The 16,306-nt window shown below is 40.4% G+C and overlaps 1 protein-coding gene across 9 annotated transcripts in view; it reads right to left on the bottom strand.

Annotated features, from left to right (window-relative positions):
• Positions 1–16,306, bottom strand: part of BTRC (beta-transducin repeat containing E3 ubiquitin protein ligase) — a 120,591-nt gene that overhangs the window by 12,390 nt on the left and 91,895 nt on the right. For all 9 annotated transcript variants that reach the window (XM_048310749.1, XM_048310753.1, XM_048310752.1 and 6 more), the window contains 5 exons: positions 11,222–11,453; positions 6,408–6,594; positions 2,429–2,525; positions 1,413–1,550; positions 816–934 (listed from right to left, as the gene is read on the bottom strand). In XM_048310749.1, the coding sequence (XP_048166706.1) occupies positions 816–934; positions 1,413–1,550; positions 2,429–2,525; positions 6,408–6,594; positions 11,222–11,453 (773 nt within the window). The remainder of the gene's footprint in view (positions 1–815; positions 935–1,412; positions 1,551–2,428; positions 2,526–6,407; positions 6,595–11,221; positions 11,454–16,306) is intronic.

Genomic DNA, 16,306 nt, shown 5'->3' with positions numbered 1-16,306 from the left:
AGGAATTCAATTTAATAGTGATTAGCTACAGTAGTAGTTTACACATAAGCACAGAGGAGCTTGCAGCCACAGGAATGCATGCTAATAGTTCCAGAAAAGGCCACCAATGCAGCTTTTTGGTGTCTAACCTCACTGCATGAGCATTGCTTGTACTCTGACAAGGAGGGAGTATACAACAACATGGAGAAGTCAGACCTGCCCCTTCACATCCAAGTTCATATTGCAATTTATTAACCCATATGTGCCTGTATTTATAGTATGGGTCTTACACTCTCTGGTATCCTCTAGTATGACAAGTGGACTTCACAACTGCACAGCATGCACCACAAGTGCTACCTTGAGGTGTCCAGCCTTTTGCTGGAGACTTGAAGGAAAGAAAGGTTAGAAAGACTGAATGAAAAGAAACATCATGCTGAAATTTAATTTAAAGTCATGGGAGAGCTAGTCATACATATTTTGTTAAAATTAAGTGACAATGAATGACTAAACCTTCAAACTTGCTTTGAAAATTTCAACTCTTAAAAAGTTATTCTCAAGGAGAATTTATAACGTTCTCAGGGAGTGCCAAAACATGCAAAACCTTGGTGAAATGCCAGATGGCCTTCCTAAGTCATCTTGACCTTGACTGGCCTTGGCTTAGATTCTCATTTCTCCTTGACAGCGATTTGCATGGACATCTGATAAACAAGGACAAATATGCTGAACTACTTCACAGAACTGCTTAAACAGCACACATTTAAGAAGAGATCATTTCAGCAGCTTGCAAAGCTAAAATCTTAGAGGCGAACAGAAAGGTCCAAATCATAAGCACACACCTGACTGTTGAGTCTGAAGATCCAGTAATGATCACCCGTTCATCATACTGGAGGCACAGGACAGAACCTGTGTGTCCAGTGAGAATTCGCTTGCACTCCAATGTATTCTTATCCCAGATCTAAGAGAGCAAATATTCAAAACCAGACAGTTAGTAAAGTTTTAATCTTTCAGCACTTACTAGTTTGACTAGACTGTTTTTCACTACAACACATCATCTGCAGGGCACTTAGAACACCTTTAGTGGCATCTGATCTTCTACAGGCTCTTTGGTGCAATACATTGACATCTTTGCTATTACTGGCTTTACTATGAATATTGGTTTTACCCATCTCATTAGGGTATAGGGCCCAGTAATTACACAGCCTGTAATTACTGCCGGACAGAAACTCTGGTAGCAAAGCTTGTCTGTCTGAAAACAGGGTCTCTCTAGCCGGATAAAAGAGGCGTAGCTGCCGTGCTGGTGGGAGATGGGGGAAGGAGAAGGAGAAGGCTAGGTTACCAACAAGAGACTGGGTAGGTGTCACTGAAATTAGGACAGTATTATTTATGGTATAGGCACTCCAAGCCATTAGTATGCCATGATGGAGCATTCTCACCTTAATAGTATTGTCTCGTAGACCGCTTACTATCTTCTGATCATCATACTGTAAACAATAAACCCCTTTGCTTGTCTCACTTCGGCAGTGGATCCTCTGTAAACTGTGCCTTCCACACCGCCAATTCGACTCTATTGTCTTGAGGAGAGACAGGAGACAAATGAGACATAGAGGAAAAAAAAAGCATGGAACTATCTTCCTTTTTTTTTGTTTGGTTGAGAAGGCAGCAGACACTTTTCTTCATGCTTTTTCCTGCAATCAGGCCCATACAGTGACATACCTGCTTTCTAGAACACATGTAATAAATCCAATTAAACAGATAAATGCTTGGAAAACATATTTTGGCTAAACTAGACTGTGCTGTTGAGAATGGTGAGGAAGAAGTAACCTAAAAGCTCTTTTCTATCTCCAACCTTTAACCCCCTGTGACTCGACAGCTAAACAACTGAAGAGAAAGTCTCAGTTGAGCTCTAAGTGCTTGCACAAACTTGTCACAACAGTGCCTGAGCACTGCTTCTGCCTTTAGGAAACAACCAGAACATGCCATTTTGCTCACGCTAAATGCAAGGAAAACGTGCTCAGCTGCTTCCTGTTTTCCTGAGTCTTAGGATTGCAGACTTTAGGAATGCACTTTCTTCCTGCCTCAGTTCTTGATATCTTCCCTTAACATTTAGGTCTCATTGCACTGGGAGGAGCAAAGTACTGCGGAACAGAGAAAACCAAGATGTTGCAGTGACGCTGTGATATCGGATGTGCAAAGTGTGGAGACTCCACCTGCAAACAGCTCACTGAACAATCCAACTCATCCTCTGTCTAAAGGAGCAGCAGGATCTTATGTAACTATCCCAGATCTACAAACTCCAGACAAACACAGACATGTCAGATTTAATGAAATACTACACTGTAATCTAATATCCCCAGAACTTCAGCATCATGAATAAATCAGGAACATTTGAAGAAAACAAAACTAAAAAACCAACAGTGAAACACCACCACATCTGGCAGCTGTTTCTTACCTCTATGTCCTGTATAATTTTGGGGTAAAGTGCTCTGTAGAAGGAGTTGGGTGGCGCAGTTCCATCAGGAGGTTTATTTTTAAACAGATATTGCCCCCTGGAAGACAAAGAACATTTCCATTGAACACAAATCATGTTTCAGCATTTTGGAGAAAGGTCCTCCTGGCATTTTACGAATGGGTAACCACTGCTGACAGATTCACAGTCAAACTTAATTCATTAGGATGGGATGGTTCCTTGTTTGTTCGCCCTGCAACACGTCAGTGTTGCATTTTAACACTGAAATACCCAAGAAAAATCTGTGTCCAATAACTCGGGGAAGGGAAATAAATTCTCTGTTATGGACATGAGCCCATTCAGCTCAGTAAGGGTTGACAGTGGTTCATGCCTGCAATATTCACACACATTATCAGAGGTCACCTTTAAAAGAAAGCATGCAAAGTAAATGAAAGAAGCCAAGAAACCCTCAAATTCACTAGGCATTCAAGGCTAGCTTTTATCTGCATTAGCAGGAACAGTATCAGTTTGGGTACATGGACATTTTACTGCTACTACTCTGTTTTGGTAAGCAACACCTCATCTGTGGTGCCTCCCTCATTTCAACACTGATTTGGAATACTCATATCCCAAGCTAGAGTTTTGTTACCAAAAAAATCTGTAAACGGCAATCACTGCCTGCTGTGTAAAAAACTTTAATTCCTCATCCTGAAGTTAAGAAGCCACCAAACACGGTGTGGAAGCTAGTAAACCCCACCATGGGCGTACTAACTGCTGCTCTGCCTGGCAACATGCCTCACAAAATGGAGAGAGGCACAAATGCCTCCGAGTGTAATCCTGGCATCAGAGGCACAGAGTTTACACTGGGCCAGCTCTCCACTTCTCCCTCTCTTGCTCCATTACAGCATAATTAATTGTTCAATACTTCCTTGTGCACTTCATTCTTGTCCTTTCCATACAGTATACCTCGAAACTCATTTCAGAGACTGTACATTAGCTGCCCTGATGCACTTGAACTAGGGAGATCACAACAGTGAACCAAAATCTTTAGGCTGTAAGGCAGTACCAAACTACAGGACTGGACAAACAAAATGACAAATGCTCAGGAAAAGAACTTTTGATACTTTTTAAAATCAAGTATTCTAAGTACAACTCGAGAGAAAGGTGCTTTTGTCTTTGGACAGAGCAGTCACCTGATTCTTCAAATACAATGACCAGCAGACACACATATGGGAACAAACACATGTGAAGATAGCACACATGGATGCAGACAAACCACTAACTAGACAGATGCCTATTTACTGTGATCCAGCCTGGAAGTGCATTAATGAAAATTAATATTATTGGCCACGGAAGATGAAAACCTCTTTGGAGATAACAGAATACCTCAGAGACATCCTGGAAAACTTGGGGCAGGTCTACAAAAACCTGTGTACAAGGCTATGTGACTAAAAACCTATTTATTCTTTCTAACTTTACTAGCTAATCTAACACAAAGCCTGGTTGCTACCTATAAGTCCTGCCCTGCTGCATGTAGATTTACTTGTTTACTGTTCAGCTGAAGGATTGCTTGGAATTTCCATGGCATCCCAGTAGTCGTTGTGCTGTGGCTCTGGGATAAAAGGAACTATTGTTTGCAGGTTTTGATGGTCAGCCAATTCAATCAGATGGACACAAGCATGCCCAGATTTTGGGCTTCTGCTTTATATTTCTCTAAATCTGTGTAACCCTTACTGTTCCCTGACAATCTGCCAGTGAAGGCTGCCAAGCTGCAGAACGGGGGGAGTTCTGTTGTAAAGTATGAGCTGCAAATGCTGAAATCAGACAGCTCATGTGCAAATTGAGGAGCTGTAACCAAATAACACCAGTCACCCATCATTCTGAACTGTCCAGTTAGTCATCTCCTTGTGCCATGTGCAGAGCTAGCACTGATTACAAGCTATAATGCTCTATATTGCAGAGATGCAATTGCATTGGGTATTTCCTGTCTGCATCTCTTAACCACACAGATCTGCCTGTTCATCACAGAGTTAACCAGAGGGGCAATCTGAAAGACTTGGGCACAACATGCTCTTGTTGTCTCAAAGCAAATTCCAGCACACTTCCATAAGAAACACATTTCTGTAAGAAAAAAGTTATAGAGAAACTAGAACTAGAAGAAGAAGCTGTTTTCTGCCTGCTGTTTGCTGTTGCTACTTGGCTTTATCATGTAACCCTCCTGAACTCTGCCTTCAAGAAAGCTATGAGACTATGAAATAAAGAACTTAGCAGAACAGCAGCCTCCTCTGCTCATTTACCCTGGTCCAAGAAGGAAGGGTATCCTATCAAAAGCTCAACAAATGGTGCCCCATGTGAGGACAAACCTGAAGAAGAGGTGCAGTAACAGGGTGACTGTCCTTGACATGAGAAGCAAAATTTTGCATCTGTCTTTTAGAAAAGTCATATGTCTGTATGACTAGTTTTTGGTGCTAATGTTATTTCTAAAGTGTGGAGGGAGAAAACACCAGTGATGCCTTGGCAGAAGACACTCAGCTGATTACACCATACTCCAAGAATGAGTAGAGTAATTGGGAAGGGTCTAAACAGAGAAAACCAAAAATAGTAAGAAGACAAGACAGTACACCATTATGGTTGGCTAGTGCAGCCAAAACATAGGAAACATGATCATCTTCCAACACAGAAAAGATTACTGCAAAAAGGAGAATGAGAAACTGTCCTGCTTACCTATGCAGGTTAAATGTAACAAATCAAAGTGTAGCTAGGAAGACAGCCTAGATATCAAGAAAACCTTTCAAACACTGAAGTTAGAAAGAGTAAAAAAGTGAAACTGTGGAATTCCTTTTCCAGGCATCTCCATCAGTAGAGGATTTTAAGAACAAGCTAACACAAACATTTGGGATGAGTTAAGAAAAACCTGTCTCTGCCTATGGGAAACAAAAGGGACTAAATGACCTCTCAAGCTCCTCTTAGGACTTACTGTGACCTCAAAAATAGGGAGAAAAAATGGAAGTCCTAGAGAGAATAAGGCACTAAAAGAAATGTAGAAGTTACCACTGCCATGCTTGTGTTTATTTTACACTCTTTAGAAACATTGCACTATTGGAAGCAGATCAAAACAGTATTTATTTTTAAAGAATGTCTCATAATCCTGATTTACTTGCCTTTACTTACTAAGACAAACAGTATAACAAAATTAACCATAAACCAGGAGTCTTTGTTTGCAACTCTGTATCTTCTTCTTTTTAATAGCAACCAAAATGCCTAAGCTGTCACTTTTATCTTGTTTATGAAATATTCATACCCAGTTTCCCTTCTGCCAACATCCTAGGGACACCCTTGGAAAAAAAAATTATGTATTAAAGGGTGTACCCCTGAGAGGGAAAGTTCTAATGAAATGTTAGCAGAGCAGATTCAAACTTGAGTGAGACCTACATTTGTAGTAAGGCTATTCCAGATGATTATTAACTAATCTATCTGCATTTCTAAAGTCCCCTATTCTCCGTGGTACCTACCCTCAGCTTCCAGTTTGAAAATTAAACAGATATCTAACAGTGAAAATCTGCTGAGGAAAACAAACAGACCTATCAGGAAAGAACTAATTCATAGCACATGCTGCCCCACTGCCACTCCTGAAAAAGCTCTTCTGCTCTGAACTGCTGACCGGTTTAGGGTTCCCCTGAGGCACACACAGCTTCTTAATTTGAACTGAATGACAGCCTGGGTGTAAAAATCTCAGTTTGTATATCTCACTTCTCACAGTGGGGTAAGAACATGATCAGATGAGGAAGATGAGGAAAAAATCTCCCACATTGCCAAATGATACCCTAACTCCCCAAACCCTGATTTTTGATGTAAGCAACTGTCATTTGGAACAAACATAATGTTTCAATGTAGTGAATAACCCTCTTCAAATATGGTTTGAAACACACAACACCTACTGTCCTGAATGGGGGCAAAACACGTGAAGATTCAGTTTCCTTACCATCCTCTCCTCTCTGACAAACCCCTCCACAGGGAGTCTGTCCTGACCATTCTCTCAATGAGCTTCTTCCACAGCATCCCATCTGACGTCACTCGGTACCACTCCTTGCACACCAGCTCAGCAGCACACAAAGATTTGGCATCCAGGTATGACAGAATGTTCTCAGCAATGTGATCCAATCCCCGAGCTGGGGGAGAACAACAACAACAACAACAACAGAAGAAGATTATTTGCTGGACAGACAAAGAGTTTTAAACAACTCCCCCTACTAGTACAAAGATACACTCTCCCAACTCCTCTTCTGCATGCGCAGTTGGACCAAATGCACAGAAGAGCATTTGAGGCTAAGTTCAGGAGTGAGCAGTGTTCTCCAACTTCCTCTGGATATAGCACAACAAGTCATTAAAAATAATAAAGAATCCAAGAAGTCATTCCAATCTATTTCAATGGGTTTTAGCACTAGGGGGATATTCTATGGATGGCGTTTCCAACTCAGCAATGCGGCCCCCAAAATCTCTCTATATTAGGACCATTTCTCATTTCACTGCTACAGCTGTTCTCATGTTGCAACAGCTCAAAAGCTGTTTTTGCTAAAGCAGTAGCTTTTAAATGTAATGAAGAAAAAAAATATATATTCCCAATGTGTGCCCTGAAGGGTAGTGGTACCTTTAGACAGGGTATATATTCCCAATGTGTGCCCTGAAGGGTAGTGGTACCTTTAGACAGGGGGAGGGAAGGATATGCAGATGCACAGGGATGTCAAGAGGAAAGGAGAAGCTATGTAAAGAGAAAGTGAAGCAGGTTTTCTAGTTTCATTTATTTTAGTGGGTGAAGGAAAAATATGAACCAAAATAATATCATTTCCTGGTATGAATACCAGGACTGGCTTTACTTCAACATGGCTGGAGTGAAATGTAAAGCAATTGCCTGGTTAGCACCAAACAGCTCAATGTAATGTCTACGTAGCTGGGGGCAGGGAAGGTTATGCTATGCTCCTTAACTGGATGGATGTAGTCAGTAAAAATGTGCCCTTACCAACTCAAATTTAATCACCAGCAAGGCTTCAGGAAAACAAGATGCCTTTAAAATGAGAAGTTGTGCAAATACAGGTTCTCTTGAAGGCTGTTTAATTCACGAGTGAGACACACCACCAAGAGATTATCTCACTTCACAGGTTAAATTTCAGATGCTTTGTGAAAGTTTAGACCACATCATCCCTCAGGCATAACGTTCAGTCCAACCAAAAAGGAAGCATGGCAGATTGGTATTACATGCATCTGCCCTCTGGTTCACAACTGGGACAAAGTTAAATACATGTTTTCTTGCTTTTAAAACAGCAGCCTCAAATACCAGGCCCAGCTTGTGAGAGGGAAAGAAAAGGCAGTAAGTGCATTTTTACAGTCACACATCTGTACTTCTGCAAACTCAAACTGGATGCAACCAGCTGACTTGGATTGGAGTTCATGACACACAAATGGCCCAGCCTTTTTCTTCCTTAATGAAAAGATTTCAAAATTATCTCCCACTGCATGAAAATGAGACAATTCAGCATGCCTCCTCCTGCTGCTTTCAAATTTGCTCAACTTAGAATACACTTTGGGTAAGACATTCTGCTCAGCATTTTATGCTTCAATCTTTATGTTGAAAAAGCATGTGAATGATACCGGGCACAACCAGAGAGTGGAGAAAGAGGTCTGACATTTCTTATCTTTAGAGATGTAAAATTAGATGTCAGCCTGCAAAATAAAAGCGTCATCAACCTTTATTATGTATTTAATCTGAAAAGACATGTACAACCACTATTTAAAAAAAAAGAAAGTGTTCGTAAATTTAGATTGACTCCACAGCAAACTGCAGAAAGAGGGAGACAATGTTTTACTGAATGTGAACTGGAATTTGCAGGAACTCCACAACTGGCAGGGTAGTGAGGGACATCCTGTTGCCCTGTTCCTGCAGCTTTGGGTGGAAATGGCGGATTTCCCAGTCTGTGTTGCTTCCAGTGGGCTCACAGACTTCTGCAGAGCCACCAGACACTTACAAATGCCTGCCTGCATAGCATCCTTACAGGTGGCTTTAAGTCAGCAGCGTCACAGGAGGAATTCATTTTTTATATGGGGAACAACTGGTGGCTTTAGGAAGCAGGGCTACACTGCACCACCTGGGCACAGTACTCTTCACCCATGTGCCCTTCCTGTTTCATCAGGAGTTGCACTTCAGATCTTAGCTGCAGGGTGCTGTAACTACTGCCATGTCCTTAAATCATCCTTCTTCATTGATAGTAGACCCTTTGCAGAGAAGGAATACTAATGTTCTGGCTTCTCCTCCTCACATTTATGATAAGTGGATGGGCAGAGCTATTTTGGCCTGGTTGCAAACTCAATTTTATTATTTTGTTTCTTAGGAACAGCACAACTCACTGAGGCATGTATCTAACAAAGCACTGCTTCCTTAAAAAGGGAAAACTCTGCTTACAGAAGTTTTTGCCACATGGATGTGAAACACAATTAGCTCTTCAGCCCTACAAACCAACAAGAATGTTTCAGTTATTTCACACACGAAATCCTTATCAAAATTACTTTCCTCATAAAAAATGTTAAACAGCTTGAAAACGCTAAGCAGAAGCCGTATTTTTCAGAAACTGAACAAACTTTGTTAAGTACACAGTTAAGCTGTATTTTTCAAACAACCTTAATTCTGTTCAAAGCACTGGGAAAATAATCTGAGCCAACTTTACTCTATGTTAGTAAAACATGCCCATGATCTAAAACTACCTTTAATTCTGGTCATTCTTTGGGACCATGCTAGGAGGACAGAGATAAGATACCTCATGATTTTGAAGTAGCTTTATTGTTTTATTCACTCAAGGGGGAGAGCAGGACAGAATGAAGTAGTAAAAATGAAACCAGGGTACTGAACACTTGAGAATTTCAGAAAGCTAAAAAATATTTACAGAGTTTAGGGGTTTTTTTTCATTATATGACTTTATTTAGAATTTTAGGTTCGTCACTCTTTCCTAGGCAGTTTCTTACCTTTCTCCCTTCCCATTCCCCTCATTAGAACCTGCTTATACTCAGGACATCCTGCACAGACTGTGGAGCCTGCGCCAATGTAATTCCTTGCCATTAATTTTCTCCCTTAGAGCTATATCCAGTAGGACATTTGCACTTTGCAAATATGCAAATTGATGTACATACATTATTTATACACACATTTCCCCCAACTATTAAAATACATATTAGCTGCTTGATTCCTATTTATTCTGCATTCTGATAGAGTAAAATCAGCTGCTACCTGGGCAACTGTGAATAGACCAGTAACAAATATGGTTTGGCTAGGAAATTTGGAATGTCTCTAGAAGTATTTATAGCATCTGCCCAAAATTCTCAGAAAAAGCCCTGTAGAAAGAAATTAACCAAGTGCAGTGAGATGTGTTGGCTTGCTTTCATGGGGTTCTGTGGAGAAAGACCTGGAAAAAATGTGTATGTAACTACATGTATACTTCCTCTTTAAAAGTGGGGAAAGCAATGCAGTTTCCAAACACTTCCTATTTTTCTGAAACAGAGCAGCTCCACAAGTTATAATGCTGCTCTAAGTACATGAGATTATTGCCATTGGACTACTAAAAACTAACATAAAGCAGGTACTTAGCATAACTAAGATTTTTTTTTAATGCTACAACAGCCATTTGATTACTGGGCACAATGAGCTTAAAATCCAATGAGTCTACCTATTTAACTTCATAGCAAACCTCCTGCAGTGCCTTTATGCTTTACACACTTCACAGTTAAACATACTTTTTTCCATCTTTTAAGGCCAGAACTTATATTTCATGTTGAGAACTCCCTTCTGAAGAATGATCAAATGACTGGACTGATCAAATTGCCAAGGGTTCAGCAGTTCTCTGAAGGTATTCACAGAATAAGCTTTTGGCAAGAAGCACCTCTCTTCAACTAGATGTTTAGAGACAACACCTGTACCATTTCTTGCTCAGGTCCCTCTCAAACTAAGAACCTATGGCATGGGAATGCTAATCTATTAACTATCTATCTATGTATCTGTCTACAGAGGTATGATCTAATGGTCTGAAAAAATATGGCCAAAGAGCCAGGAATTTCTGTTTGGTTCTGAAACTCTATTGCTGTATATACCTGATCTCCCACCACCTTAGTTTTCCCATCTATAAGACAGGGACAATAAAAAACTGTATGTACACTACTTTATGTGTGCATTCTGTGAGATCTGCCCAATGCCACATCTGAGAACAGCTGGGATAATATTTTCAATGGAAAGCACTACAAAGGTGTAAAAAACAGAACACTTCCATCTTTTGCTCTTATGCCCTCCATTTTCTATTAGTGATAAACAGATAATCAAAGCAATGGCTGCAGGAAGTTATTTCAGTAGAAAAGAGAGACAAATACCTAAATAAGAAAAGGGAAAACCTCAGCTGAGCAACCAGAAAGAGTAGTAGTTTTAATTTAAAAAATTTTCGTTATTCATGCATTGTTGTGGGCATTAAGAGTACAACTACTTGCCCTGTGGCTTGGGATAACTACTCTTACAATACACAGATTAGCTATCATTTACTCCTAGACAAACCATGACGGTGTTAGATCATGCCTTGAGACACAGCAGGAATACAAATTAAAATACAAATTAAAATATTACATTTCATATTGGTATAGAACTTTTCATTCAAAAGCTATTATCTGTTTTGCAAACTGACCCTACAAGAGACCTCTCCAGCAGGGCAGGGTGAGATGGAATAGTTTTTTGAAAGACAGGGAGCAAGCTCCCTCTGCCTGCAGAAATACCTGGCAGTGCAGTGATGAAGTCCCGCTGTAACATGGGTTTGAGGTAGGAGTTTATGTGTCCGTGCTGGTAGTGACACATCTGGGAGATGAGGTGCTCCACAAACTCCACCTGGTCGGACTCGGACCACTGTTCAAAGTACTTGACGCAAAGCTCCTTCTCCTTCTCATAGCTTGCAGACAGTTTTCTTTGCTTGGGCACAATCATACTGGAAGTGCCATTGGCAAGTTTTGTCTGTAAACAGGAAGGAGAGGAACAACCCAAATGACACATACAAGAAGAAACACAAGCAGTTGTACAATTTCTTTTAGGAGGCAGACAATAGAAGGCAAAAAGCACTCTGACACATGAAAGCTGTCTGGGACCACGTATCCTGGCTAGTGCTGCCAGCCTGAGTGCAGCCACGGCGAGCCGACGCCCCTGCAGGACAACCCACTGGCTCGTGCCAGAGCTGCACACAAAGGGCTCTGGTCAGGTGGAAAACCTTCAGTAGCAGTTTAACATAAACACTTTATTTAACATGTAGACAGTAAAATGCATTTGGATTCCTAACGTACATATACCAGTTCAATGCACCAACAGCAATGCACCTGTACTCCGTTGGTTTTTTTCCTAAAGAATGGATTGCTGCTAAAATTCATAGGGAATGCGTGAAATGGATGAAGAAGATTGAATTATACCTTGAGAGCAAAGCGAGCTAAAATACACCCTGACATTTGGTAAATGCTTCTTTCACAGAATAAAATATTTTCAACTTTCTGAGCACTGTTAATATCTTGTCAGAAGGAGTCAGCTCAAAGAAGAGTCTCAGGGACAAAACAGAACACTGACATTTCAATTTACTACTTGATAGTAAGATATAAATTCTGTTTTCTAAATGATTTAACTGGAAGAAAAGCGCACATTTTGCATTTCAAGGGTATTCTTTGTCCAAGTAAGATTAACTGTTTGCTGGGAAATTATTTTTTCTTATATTGGTCAAATAGTTCCTATTTCATGCTGAAAACATATGATTTTCTCTTTCACTGCAACAGTTTAGCACCAGATAGCATTATAATAACAGTCAATATTATTACATCATTTTTACTGACAAAATAAATTTAGAGGTTCTTTGTTAATTATCAAATAATTAAAAATAAATCGCAGATATAAGAACACATAAAACACTGATGTAGGGATGCTGTATTTCTGTTCTATGATGATAATTCCAAGCATCAACCTCGCCAGGGGACCTTATTAATTTTAAGGTAAAAAAATGAGCCCCTACATCTCTCAGCAAAGATATCTAGTGAACTAAAAGAAATGCAAGGATTAACTGATTTTACAGGAAAAAGGAAAAACAACAAAAAAGCCTCTTTTCAGCAAGTGCCAAAACAGCAGGCTACTTAGAGACCACAAAATTTAGTTACCAGTAGTAGATTTGGAATGAAGAAGTTTCTCATTTCTTGGGAGTAAATAACTCCTGAACTTCAATACCTCCCAATCCCAACAGCAATCCTGACTTTGGAACACCAAAAACCCCGTAATTTGAAAATACTCAACTGATCACCATATACATTTCATTTTCTTAGAGATAATGCACCTAAATACTCTTTTTAACATTTCTAGCAAAGCTGGATCTTCCTTTGGTAGAAAAAGACAGTAAATAGCTGTCATTTTTAACAAGCAGCTTTTTCTATTTCTAGATTATAGTTTGACTTAAGTTTCTTTGAGAGCACCATCAGTGCTCCATTCTGCAGATCAATGTTTTCAACTTTACTCCTGCTCCTCCGTGTGAATGTGTGGCTGTGGCTGTGTGTGGCAGTGTGTTGCTGCAGTTAAACTGCCTGCAAAACAGGCATCCCAGTAAAAATGCTGGACTAAGACAGTGGGGAGATGTGTAACCTACAAGCTTGATCTCATTTAATTTCTCATTTTGTTTGCTGTGCATCTTACAAAACAGGCTGTCTCTACAAAGCATTTTTTAAAAACCTATACATCTGTCTTTTAATTTGAGAGACTGTGAAGTCTGCCTAATACACTGAGCCTGAGAGGAGTATACAGCTGATGTGCAAAGGCCACAAAGGTGCAGCTCCTTTCACAGGGTGGCACCATGTTCTAGCCTTTCCTTGCCTTCTGAACACCCTTCATCCAGCAGTCTTCAGCTCCCCAATTACTTCTAAAACATTGGTTTGTGGTATCAAACAGAAGTTGCAACATCTGCAAATACAAGTGATGGCTTATGTGTGTACAAATAGATGGTTCAGATGGGACAAAACAATTTATTCTGCTTGAACACAGCCTTCTTGGATAGGAATAATGAGCAAAATAAAGAGTCCATTGACCAGCCTTTTTAACAGCTCTGGAAGTGAAACTCCAGATTTATAAAGTGGTTCTGCTAAGAAAAGCATGCTACAATGTTTATGCCCTAATTAGTGAACATGGGAACACCATATTTTTTTAGCTCCATACTTCAGCTGCATTCTTACAACGTCATCTTGAGACCTGGCTTGCACCCTTGCCTGTTCTGATTTCCCACCAAAAGAAGTGAGCATAAGCCCAGAGGTGTGCCCAGTAGATCCAATGGTTTGTGCAAACAGGGGGACAAGAGGACAGGACATGCCATGAACACACCAGTTCTGCACAGTAGAGACAGGTAAACTGTCAGGGCTCCCAAATCACTCAAACTACAGTTTAGAACAAAAATTCCAGAATTTGAAGATTCCTGAAAATCCACTGGCAGTTCAGGGAAAAAGGCCTATTAGGAAAAAAAAAACATCGACAAAACATCATCAAGCATCTGTATTATTAAATTGCCTACATCCTCTTCCCTCTCTTGATACACTAACCAGGCCTCACCTGAAAAAGAAAAACCTGTTCCACATGCGATCCATACTGCTAGGGTAAATATCCATCCAAATGCACTGTGAACAATCCAATTTTTTATAAACTTCACTTCCAAAAGTGGCAAAGAAGAATAAGCTCTGGTAGTTTATCATTTGGGAGGAAATTTGGGCATAACAGAGCAAACTACTAAGCTGGAACAGCTGAAGCTTTACCGACTCCCTTTTCACAAAGCCCTGTACGTGAGGGCTGAGAGGTGCCCCAGCTGGCTCTGGGCACCATGACTCATCTGCAGGAATGGCAGAGGTGTCCTCCGACGATGCTGAGCCTGATCTCATAAGCTGTGCCAGGAAACCCAGGGGATTGAGTGCCTCAGGTTGGTACTAGCTCAGGGATCTACGTACCATGCTCCACTGCAGCCCGTAATTACAAGACCATTTCTCCAAATGGCTACATTTAACACAAAGCACATTTGTACGCCCAGTGAAGTAGAAGAGGACTAATATATGAAAAGACTTTAATCTAAATAATGGCTTGCTTGTAGGAAGGTGCAATATTTCAATACAGATAAATAAAGACTGGATAAATCTACTGCTTTGCATATAAAACAAAATAGCTATGGTCTATCACAGCTGTAATCCATGTATTACAAACAAGGTTACTTTTGGTTTTGTTCAGCACAGGGGACCAAGGAGCCTCCTAAAGCACAGAAAAAAAACAAAACCAAGCAACTCCTCTGACTGTAGTACAGCAATAGTGTTTACCCATCAATATGAGTGGTCACAACTTTTATATTTTTTTTTTCAATTACATCCTCTAGTCATTGCAGAGGACTTTGTTCAGGCACCTTTCACAGAGTAGATGAATTCAAGTTTTGAGTTCCTCAATGCAAGAAGACATCTCTTAAAGATAAACTATCTCCTAGAATATTAAGAATGGCTTAAATGATCCCAGCAAGGTTTGGGATCTTCTCAACCTTCAAGACATCTGCATGCTGAAGCTCTGAAAGCTTCAGCATGCAGATGTCTAAGCTTCTGAGAGCTTAGACCACCACTGCAAATTTCAATTTCTCCCCAGATAAAAGGAAAGGTCTTCTCTTCCACATTCCGGTACCAACAGGCCATACTGGGCTTCTTCCCTCCTTCCTGGACTCATTGGGACCACAGGCTCTGACACAGACAAATGTCCTTTACTGCTTCTCTGCAACTGCAGCATTTCACCTCCAATTGCTTGCACTGCCCATTGTGGTTAAGTCACTGATCTAGACAGAGCCACCTTAACAGGAATTTTGGATGGGTCTTAGTGAAGGGGCGGAAAAAAGAGGACATAATGTTTAATTATAAGAAATGATTGAAATAGGCACAGACATACCCCGGGTGCCTCTGCACTGCAGCAAGCTCTAAACTTGTTATCGTTAATGGTTTAAATTTCACTGTGCTAATCATTTCAGGACACAAGCCTTTCTTGATAATCTAATGAATTATTCCAACATCCTTCAGCAAAAAAAATCCTCCATGACAGCACTAATTACAAGACGTTTTCCCAGTGCTTATGTAAAATATGACAGAGCAGCAGCTTAGGGAATTGCAGAAAACTGCTTCTAATTTCCACTGAGAAACTGACAAACACCTCTCTTCATCTCTCCCAGCTCTCAAGTAAGATTTAACTTTCTCATTTAGTTAATTACCGAGTGAGGATCATCATTTTCCCGGATCGGAGCGGCACAGAGCCTTTATCGTGTTAACTTGTGAACTTGATCGATGGCTGCTGCTAAAACTTAATAACTTCACCCCCTGGCAAATTGTAAGATAAATATAATAGAAGAAACTCTGACAGTAAAAACCTGCCAGAAATGAGCGCTGTGTTTATGTTTCTTTGCAGGCAGCAAAAAAACAACCGACAGCTTATTACTGGGTGCGTGTTACTTATATTTAAAAGACTCCAGGCAGTTAACTTTCTGCGTACTGTTCAAACTTTACTCACAAGATAAAAGACACTGGGGAAAAAAACCCAAGCAATGGAATGACAAAGGAAGGAACCACGGAGGTGTATGTCCAGGGGCTGAGGAAGGCAGGGAAAGACAGGAACTTCACGATGAAAGCAAAGTCACGCTTGCCTCTATATCTTGAATATTCTTCAAGATTGACCACATCAGAAATGCCCACAGCTGTGAATCCAAACATGAAACTACTTTCACCAGCAGCAAAAGCTCGGGAATTTTGGATCAAGTAAGAAGCATGTGGGAAAAGCAGAGGGATTAAAAA

This window comes from Corvus hawaiiensis, chromosome 8 (assembly GCF_020740725.1).
Source record: "Corvus hawaiiensis isolate bCorHaw1 chromosome 8, bCorHaw1.pri.cur, whole genome shotgun sequence".
NCBI lineage: Eukaryota > Metazoa > Chordata > Aves > Passeriformes > Corvidae > Corvus > Corvus hawaiiensis.
Note: the sequence above shows the minus strand (reverse complement) of the source record. Positions and strands in the feature narration are given on the sequence as shown.